Below are 9,928 nucleotides of genomic sequence, written 5' to 3' on the forward strand. Positions count from 1 at the left end.
ACACTCCATGACTATTTCGGGGGGGAAATTGCCCAGGCATCTACTGTGGCTTTGGTCCTAGCTACTGTGAACTTAGTGGGGTGGACCTCTCAGAGGGGTTGAGGGTGGCAGAGCTGGGGTGAGGAGCCAAGGGACCTTGAGCTGAGCTAGGGACCCTAGCATGTGGACAAAGAGATAGAGGACTCTGGTCTAGAACCTGGAGAGAATGCTTCGGGAAGCCAGGCTTCTCTGACAGAGGTGTGCCTCGGGCGTCTGGGAGTCAAGCTGAGAGGTCTCTATTTTCACTGAGTGAGTGTCAGGGAATTAAAGAATGGGCCCAGGCTTTCTGGGGAGAGACAGTGTTTGGAAGGAGGCTGCTTGGGAACAGAGTAGAGCCTCAGGACCTAAATGCCACCAGATATTCCTTTATGTTCCTAGAGTGTGGGCCTTGCTCCTCATGTGTGGCTGTGGGTCTCCTTGGCGAAGGCGGCACTTTTGATGGGCACAGGGAGAAGGGTAGGAAAGTCTGAAGGATGCGGGGCAGACAGAGAGCCATGGACCAGGACACGCAGGTGCAACCCATCCGGACGGGACCAGCTTCTGTAGTTAAAGGTCACGTGCCTAAGGTCTTGAGGAGACCTAGTATGGAGTGGCGTTGAAAGGGGAGGAAGAGAAAGGCGACCCTTGTGGGAACTCCCTTTTCCTTGTAAATGAATGCCTGTTGGATTTGGTGTCTCTGTCACGTGGGTCAGGAACGCCTACGGCCATTGGCTAAGATGGGCATTCCCAGGTGGAGGGAGGTTGGTTGGTGCGAGAGTAGCGGTGTTTATGACAGATTGGTCCCAGGTGGAGGGAAAGAAGCAGCGTGGGTTCTGCTTGTAGTTTTACCCCCCCCCCCCCCGCAGGCGCTTGCCCTCCTGGAGGGCAGGCGGACACACAGAGGAGGCTCTGCCATGTCCTGAGATAACCCAGGCAAAGCTCTTGAGGAAGTTCCCCTCCAAGCTACCAAGTAGTTCTTTTAAGGCCACAGGATCTCCAGGGAGAACAGCACTCGGAGGAGGAGTGAATGAAGTCATTTCACAATGCTTATTTGCATAAATTAGAGAAGACATTTCAACTGTATTGCCACGAGGCGCAGAAGGGATTCTAAGTACATCCTGTATTCCTTGGTAACCAATGTGCACAAACACCCAAACCCAGAGGGAAATGTAAATTCTAGGCTACGGGAACAGAAAACCCCCATTTTACATACTGCCCAGAGGTGTGAGCCTGTGGTCTTGGCTGGGGGGGAGGTAGCTGTCCTTTATGGCTTAGAAGATTGTGTAGACTCTGAGAAGTCTTCTCTGAGGCTAAACCGACAGGCCCTTATGTTGGGGTATTAAATGTTAACGTGACACGTTGTGGTTCGAGCCTGGCTCCGGTGTATCATGTAAATATTAGCTCTCGGGTCACCTGAGTCCATGGACTGGAGCCCAACACGCCTGCACAGAAGGTTTCACAGAAGCTTTTGTAAGCAGTTGAGAATCCTCCCATGAATAAAGTCCGTTCAATGGGTACGCCAGGTACACGTTATACTTATTACTGATGCACTAGTAAAATATTCAAAACTATTAAGGCTTAGCATGACTCATGTCTTTCAGGCTTGACATTTCTGGGTGTTGGTCATATATATATAGTTTGAGATGGGTTACATTATCTTCCCAGCAACCCAGCAATAATAGCATGCATTTTCGTCCTTCCCATTTGACAGACTGAGATCCAGAGAGGCTAGGCTGCTTGTCTGAGGTCGTCAAGCTAGTGAGCAGAGGCTCTGACATGGGAGCCCCGACAGAGCTCATTTTAACTGTGAGCCAGCTGGCCTAGCACACTTGTGGATTTGCTTGCGACCAACAAAGAAAGCGGAGCACTGATTCAAAACACGTATTTATCCCAGTGACCTCGCCGGCCATTCCGTATGCAGAAGGGAATGCCACGGCACCAAAGACTCGGATAATTTAGCTTAAATCTGCTCCCCCTTCAGCACTTCGGCTGGAAGCCCACCGGGTGTTCGTCTCTACCCCGTACAACAGAGTGAACCTTTCACTTTAGGTTTGAGCGCGAATGCGCTGGATAATTGCTGAAGCTGCTGAGGCCGGTTCTAGGAAAAAACAACACAGCAGCATCCAGCATGATGCAATCTGAAATGCTGGCGCCTTCGCTGGGTGCTCACACAAAGAATCTTATTGAGGGGCTCCTTCTGGTCACCAGAGGTGCAGACACCCGGGGCCAAGGAGCTTGCCTCTGCTGAGAATAAAAGCTGTGCACATTTTACTGGCTTGGGCGGGTTGTTTCTCCTGCCCTTTAGCTGGCTTGTGGGCCAGGACTCCTGCCGAGGGTGGGCGAGCAAATGCCAGTCCTGTCACTTGTAAGAAATGCTCGGCTCTGGCTCTCCAAGGCCCGCCTTCCATTGCCACGGCCGTGAATTCCTCCCAGCCCCACGTCCAGGGTGAAGTCTGCAAAACCAGCCCAGCGGTTCCCAATGAGCTGCTACGGGCCACGCTAATAGAATTTCAGTTATTAAAGGGCTGAGGAGATTGTAACGCTCATGTGTGTGCCCGTGGAGGTAACAGGCGTCTGCTGTGGCCCAGTAGTTTGATAAGAAACGAGGCCCCATCCCGGGGTGCTATTTTGTCTGTACACTTCTTTGTTTACTGGGAGCGGGGGAAGGGGTTGAAGGAGCTCTTCTGGCCAGCTGCTGCAAACCTGCCTTTTCCACTAGAATGTTTAGGCAGGGTGACTTGCCTAAGACTTGTGGACAAAACTAGTATAAGAAAATGATAACGGCTCCTAGCCGTGCAAATGTAACCCAGAGTTGCCCAGTTTCCCAGGGATGGCAAGGTTTGGTTCATTGTCCATGGCTAGTGCACCTATCTGGTTACCCAGCTACTCTTGTCAAGGCTGGCGTGAGGTGAGCCCTATCAAGACCTGCCTGTTGCCTTGTCTTCTAGACACCAAATGGCCTGCTGCTGACCCCGAGTCCGCTGCTCTCCAGCATACACTTCTGGAGCAGCCTTAGCCCCGTCGCGCCGCTGAGTCCTGCCAGGCTGCAAGGGCCAAACACACTTTTCCAGGTAAGAGTTTGGAACCAGCTTTGCAACATGGGTCAGCCACGGCTTTTTTCTAAATTCTACACAGGCTTGGTTACTATGTTAAGTCTCCAGCCAGACTATGGTGGTGGTGCATGCCTTTAGTCCCAGCACTTGGGTGGCAGAGGAAGGCAGATCTCTGTGAGTTCGAGGCCAGCCTGGTCTACAAGAGCTAGTTCCAGGACAGGCGCCAGAGAAACCCTGTCTCAAAAAACCAAAAGAAAAAAAAAGTTTCCAAGGGGACTTCTTAAGGCCTGGGCTGCAGGGCCTTTTAGAAGCAGACATTTTCACTGAGGCAGAGATGTGCTCATGTCAGGAACCCAGGCATGGCTTCTTCAAGTTTCTGGATATTTGCATATGACCAGAAACATTGGAAATTTGCTGCAGAAATTATTTAAAAATTTAAAAAATAGTTTCTATACAAAGCTCAATATGATGCCAACTCGCCAATATATCCATATCAGAATACATTTTTTTTTTTTTGGTTTTTTGAGACAGGGTTTCTCTGTGGTTTTGGAGCCTGTCCTGGAACTAGCTCTGTAGACCAGGCTGGTCTCGAACTCACAGAGATCCGCCTGCCTCTGCCTCCCGAGTGCTGGGATTAAAGGCATGCGCCACCATCGCCCGACCAGAATACATTTTAAAAGTAAAAAACAGTGAACAGTTTTTCCAAACTGGAGCAGAGGTCACCTGCATCATTTTACACATTATAATCAGGTTCTAATTTTGTAATAAGATATATGCAGCAAATGGTTAAAGAATAATGAAGACCTCCCTGAGATAGGTGAACACATACATTATTCATACAGGTTCTAGAATCTTCCAGGACTCTTATTCGCTATCATGTGGAGGTCAGTATTTCCTCTGAGTCCCAAAGGTAGCTGTTCACCAACCCAAGGTGTTACTCCTTTGAGTATGTGAATACAGGCAGGGGCAGGAATGAAGCAGAGGCGGACAGAGTGCCAGCTCCTTGTTCCCCTAACTCTAGCTTGGTCTTATCTAGCTTGCTTCCCCTGCCCTAGTATGGCTCATGCCAAACTGACTGTCGCTCCTTGCTCCCACTGCCTTTAGCATGTTATATTATGACTGCCTGTGGACCTGGCAAACTCGGCTAGAGAGTGGGCCCCCAAAGGACGGGAACCATATTCTGGTCACTGTGTATCTCCTGGGATCTAGCGCAGGCATCGACTGGTGCACAAACGCCAGTCATTACTGATAACCCCTGACGAGACGCCAAAGCACAGATGTCAGGAAAGGGTGTTAGGCGTTCAAGTCCCTCCTCTCAGTTGGTCATTTTGCTTATCAAGGTTACTATTTGCTGAGCTCCCCTCTGCAGGAACACATGGATACACAATAGGATTTAGGGTCTAGCAGGAAGAATGGGCGGGCCACAGAGGTTTTGATTGCTATCATGCATCTCTGATTTCCTAGCGGGCTCGGAGTAGGGTGTCATGAGGTGAGTATTCCCTGGAGTAACCGTGTTTCCTTTCCTCCCTGGCCCCCATTTCCATCACAGCTCAGTTCCGGTCAGGCACAGGGAACATGGTGATTGTTGGAATTTTCACCTGAAGTGGTAAATTCTAGTGGAAGCGGAGCAGGAAGGAGTGGCGTGACTACAGCAGCTCCTTGGGCGTAGGACTGCCATAGCTAGAGAATCTAACATGGGGCGTTTGTAGAGATCAGTGACTACTGGAATCTACTGAATAAGCAGCTTCTCATTTCCGCCGCTATCGGGAGTTCTGCCGTCCGACTGGTGCATGATTTGGTGACCTCCTTAGGAAAGTCACAAGGAGCAAATGGAATTCTGTCTCTATTCCAGGATTCCCAGTTGATTGATAGCCTGGACCTCTGGGAGCAGGAAGCTACCCACATCCCCACACCCAGAGGTTCTGTGACGTCAGCATGCGCCTAGTCACATGGCTAGTGTGTCAAGCAAAGATGCTAGGCCTACCCCATGACCTCAGATTCATGAGGTCTTGGACAGGGTCTGATAAAACATTTTATTCACGTTTCTAATGGTGCTCTAGTGTAGGAACTATATTTTGAGGACTGTTGCGGACTAGGGATCCTAATTTACACTTCAAATTCTGCAGATTCCTGCATATAAAGGCCATCTTCAAAAAATTTCAATTTTAATTTCACCAAAACAAACCTGTTTTCACCCCAAGAGCCGTTCAAAAACCAGCTGGGAAGGTTGGAAGGGGGCTACAACTTAGCTTGGATGGCTGACAGGTTGCATGGCCTGAGGTTCCTGAGTTATGGCTGGATCGATGAGACCACAGGAAGCAACTCTGTCCCTTTTAGAATATTATTACTCTTCTCATAAGAAGAGCAATGGAGTGTGGTCAAAGTTAGAGGTGGCCGTCTTAAAGATGATAAAACAACAACCACACTAAGAGGAATGAGACTTCCAACTAAAAATAAGAGATATCAAAATGGATTTCTCAGAATTCAGATTACTATAGTGCCCCTTCAAAATTAATAAAAATAATGAACCTCATTTACATACACTGGGCATTCGTGAAGGAAAGAGAAAACACAGTCTACCGCATGTTTTACGCAGAGTGGGCAAGTTTTCTGTGTGAATTTTGGAAAAGCAAATTTGAAACCCACAGGGAAGGACTTAATGGGGCTGAGGCATTCCTGCACAGAGGATCCCACGAGACAAGTATTTATCTGCCTGTCTATCTTAGAGGGAAAGGGACTGGTACAGGGTCAGACACTGTAGCTCTGGCTAGCCTGGAACTCACTTTGTTGCCCAGGCTGGCCTTAAACTCACAGCGGTCCTCCTGCCTCGGCATCTGGAATAGTTGGGATTACAGGTGTGCACAAGCATCGTTAGACCACGATCAGAGCAGATGTGGCAGAATTCCAGCCAAGAAGGGAGAAGAGGCATGTTTCCTTAGCTGCAATGTCCCTGGTGGAGAGAGAGAGGTGCCAAAGCCATGGCTGAGCGTGAATCAAGAGCCTGATCTATAAATACAGTGCAAGTCAGTCTGGCTGGCCAGGTGATCAAATTTGGAATGCACCTCACGGGTAGCAACAAGGTGTAGCAACGAGGACTTCGAAGGTCACACGATAATAATGTCCGGAGGAGTGCTGGTTCCAGCTGCGCCTGCCTTCCTAATCCGGCCTCTCACAGACTCAGAGCCCCAAAGAGCAGGTTCTGTGAGGCTTTGGAGTCAGACATCTGAAAGTGGTTGTTGCTGTCAAGTTCAGGGAAGGGACCGGAGAAAAGGGGGGAAGTGTCTGGGGAATGCTGTAAGTAAAGAAAGGGCTGTGGTGGAAGAAAAACCAATAAACATGCTAGGAAAAACAAACAATCCAAAAAAAAGCCAATCAAGAGAAGTATGACAACTGTGTGCATATACAGGCATTTCTAATTAAAGTGCTGAAAAAAGACGATGCCTTTACATCACCTGTCAGGTGGTGGCTGGGTACCAAAAGGAGAAAAAATGCAACTGTTCTTAGTGGAAGCTCAAGGCCAGTTCTGCTGTCCACCTGAAGCCACCGTGCAAGCGGTGACAAGGACACGGACCTTGGCTTAGACAGTCTAAACTGCATTCGGCTAGATCTAGGAAGGCGGCTGAAACCAAGTCCCACAAAATGTAAAGATCCCAAAGCTGCAGAGAGACAGGAAGCCTTACATATACCAGTCAACATTAAAATAGTAGCCGGGCAGTTTGGTCTAGCTGGAGATAAGACTTGGCTTTGCTTATGAGCTATGACCTTTAGCTAATTGGAACCTGGCTGAGTTGTTTCTCTCGTTTACAATGTGAGGCTAAGAAAGCTTACTTTCTATCCCTAGCCGCCCAACGAGATGGCAGCCCTTGAGAAGAAGGCATTGGATGTGTTACCAAAATAGTTTGAAAATGAAAAAGGAAAAGGATTTACTCATTCTTCAAATATTTATTGGACTACTAACATGTGCCAGGCTCCATAGTTTGATATTTAGTGCTGAAGTTTAATATTTAACTTTCCTGGACTAAAGAGGGATTAGGCTCGAACAGCACCTGGTAGATCAGCTGGACACACTTCATCTTTGGCAGCGCAGAGCTCCAGCCGTGAGCAGTCACACACTCGAGATGGTTTTACTTTCTCCTTCATTAGGATTGTGGCGGAGGGATTTGTCCACGCCATGAAGTCAAACCATAATGCTTCCATTCTACCCCGCCCCACTCTAGTTACCAACAATGCGGAGGTCTCTCTGTGTCCGTCTGCGGCTGTGACCTAATGCCTTGCTCTTAAGTCAGTGAGAGTACGGTCCGCATCTCCAGGATCAAGACAGTCTCTCCTTTACAAAAAGTTTCATTTTCGTTTTAACCATGTGTTTCTGTGCCTGCGTGCCCCCAGATCGCTGGCTCTGACATTAGTTTTGAGCCATGTGATGTGGGTGCTGGAGCCAAGTTCAGGCCCTCTGTTACGAGAGCAGTCAGGGGAGTCGGGGGTGGGGATGTATAGCACATTCCTATCCAAACAATTAAAATAAATAAAATGGGTTAGAGAGAGAGAGAGAGCGAGCGCGAGAGAGCGCGCAGTCAGCATTGTCAACTGCTGAGCTATCTGTCCGGCTCCCTGGTCCTCATTTTAAACAAGCACTGATGGCCGATTTTGCCATGCTGTGGCAAACGGACAGCAGATTTCAAACTTGGAGATCGCTGACTCGTGTAAGGAATCCTGGTTTCCAGTCTCACCCCCTTAGTATGTGAAGTAGACCAGTGTGCTATACATTCTAGAACCTCTAAGACAGTAGTGGAATGTGCCGTCAGCAATGTGTAAAGTCCATCTGAAGACCTCAGGGACACAGCAGCACAGGGGCATTTCCTGGGCCTCCCGCGGTTGCTCATTGCTCTAGGTAACCTTTGTAGAAGAGATGGGCAGCCAGCTCCCAGCGCTGGATGCTGAGAACTACCTCCATTGGTGCCTATGCGTGAGAGGAATGCAAGCTCCCCAAGGAAACCGCCACAATTACTGAATGTCTCTTGTCCCTTACAGTTCCCCACACTGCTCAATGGTCACATGCCGGTGCCGCTCCCCAGTTTGGACAGAGCTCCGTCCCCGGTACTGCTTTCTTCCAGCTCTCAGAAGTCATGATGACCGCAGGAATCATGACCGTCGTCGTTGTTGTCACCGTCGCAGCCACCGCCACCGCCGCCGCCATCGGCAGCAACTAGGCATTCAAAACTCATGAAGTCAGTTTGTCCCCATGGGCTAGTTTACCTGTGTCATGAGAAGGACATTGTGGAACCCTGTTAATTTGGCTTGCACTTTTCATAACACGGATCATCTAGATATATGTTAGCATTTTAAAAAACCAATTTTATATATTCAGCTCTATATGAAAGTGTTTTGCATTAAGTGGATTTTAATGTTTTTGTTTTTCTATCCTTTGAGCTCTGAAGTGTTGAACACTGACAGTGGAGAACCTTTCTTAATGTTTTCTATGTAACTAATAAGGATGTGAAGCTGTTTATCCCCTTAATTCTGCATACGCTGAACTCTGCTTGTATACACGATATAACCAGCTGTGCCTTCCTTTTGCATTTAGTTTTATGTACATGATTTGTGTATTTCTAGTATTAAGAGAAAATGTTTGAAGGACAATACAGCATCAAACAGCTCTCGGAAGAATGTTATTCTCACAGGTAGAGAACATGAACGCCTCCTCCTACCACTGTAAGAACTGCCTTAGGACCTCTCTTGAACTGAAATTTAGTATATGTAATGTCCAAGTAATGTTTTTATAAGAATGAACGAAGCCATATTTAGACAATAAACGTTCTTTTAAAGAACATGTTCCAAAGTGCACTTTTTAAAAGATGAACTTTTGAGTGGGCCAGCCGCTGAGCCAATTACAGCGGCCTCTCTACTCTGGGATACTGAAACTCCATTAAGTCCACACCAGCAGATCTCTTAAAGGTATACCCCAGGTTTACGTATCCTTACCCCTGCTCTCTTGAGATCCTCTACCACAACCGTCTGGTATCGTTATCACTGCTAGGAGTTAGGCTTTCTTTAGAGTGACCTGACAACTAATATTTAAAAATCGAATGTTTCAGGGCTGAGGGTGTAGCTCAGTAGGGTGTGTGTCTAGCGTGTGCTGAGGCTCTGGGTACAAGCCCCAGAAAAGGGGGGCGGGAACCAAGCCAAGAATTAGCCGTGCTCACAGACGGTGATGAGCGCAAACCACAGAGAAATGACTGGATTACATACACCAGGTATCTATCTTCCTGTGTGTAGGTACAGTTTGGGATAAAGGGAACAAAGCGTACTACACAGAACTGGAGGAGCTCAAGGCCATGCTAGAGGGAAACATCTGGGATGCGCACTTTGTGTATCTAATTGATGCTGAGAAGAAAGCAGTCTGATAGGAGAAAACTCTTCAGGAGCCTGACTACGGAAGTGCCTGTGCGCCCGCCGGATGGTCTGTGGGGAAAGCGGATGGTCTGTGGGGAAAGCGTCACATGCTGTGGGCCAGGGCTGTGAAGGCGGCCCCTCCTCTGGGCATGCCTGCACGTAAGGGCAAGTGCAGGTGCAAGACGATGAACTGCAAGTACTTTCAATTTAAGGTCAGGTGAGCTGTAACACTTGTCTTCAAGTACAAAAAAAACAAAAAAAAAAAACAAAAAACAAAAAAAAAACCCTAAGCTGAAAAGTGCCTGCCTCCACAGGTGTTCCCAACCAGGATAAGAGGATTTAGAAAAAATAAAAAAAGCAAGCTTGTGAAACATGTGAAATTAAAAAAATCTAAAATTATATTTAGATACTAGATACTTATAAGTTGAGACTTTCTACTGAAACTGACCCTCTTTCTAAGGGGAGGG

At 47.9% G+C, this 9,928-nt stretch overlaps 1 protein-coding gene across 2 annotated transcripts in view; it reads left to right on the forward strand.

The window, feature by feature from the left end:
* Elk3 (ETS transcription factor ELK3) overlaps positions 1-8,896 on the forward strand; it is a 58,007-nt gene extending 49,111 nt beyond the window's left edge. For both annotated transcript variants that reach the window (XR_012908610.1, XM_075954247.1), the window contains 2 exons: positions 2,967-3,089; positions 8,100-8,896. Coding sequence is in view for 1 of the 2 variants with exons in the window: in XM_075954247.1 (XP_075810362.1) it covers positions 2,967-3,089; positions 8,100-8,198 (222 nt within the window). In the remaining variant the exon portion in view is untranslated. The remainder of the gene's footprint in view (positions 1-2,966; positions 3,090-8,099) is intronic.
* The last annotated feature ends 1,032 nt before the right edge of the window (positions 8,897-9,928 follow it).

Source organism: Microtus pennsylvanicus, chromosome 20 (genome assembly GCF_037038515.1).
Source record: "Microtus pennsylvanicus isolate mMicPen1 chromosome 20, mMicPen1.hap1, whole genome shotgun sequence".
In the NCBI taxonomy this organism is placed as follows: Eukaryota; Metazoa; Chordata; class Mammalia; order Rodentia; family Cricetidae; genus Microtus; species Microtus pennsylvanicus.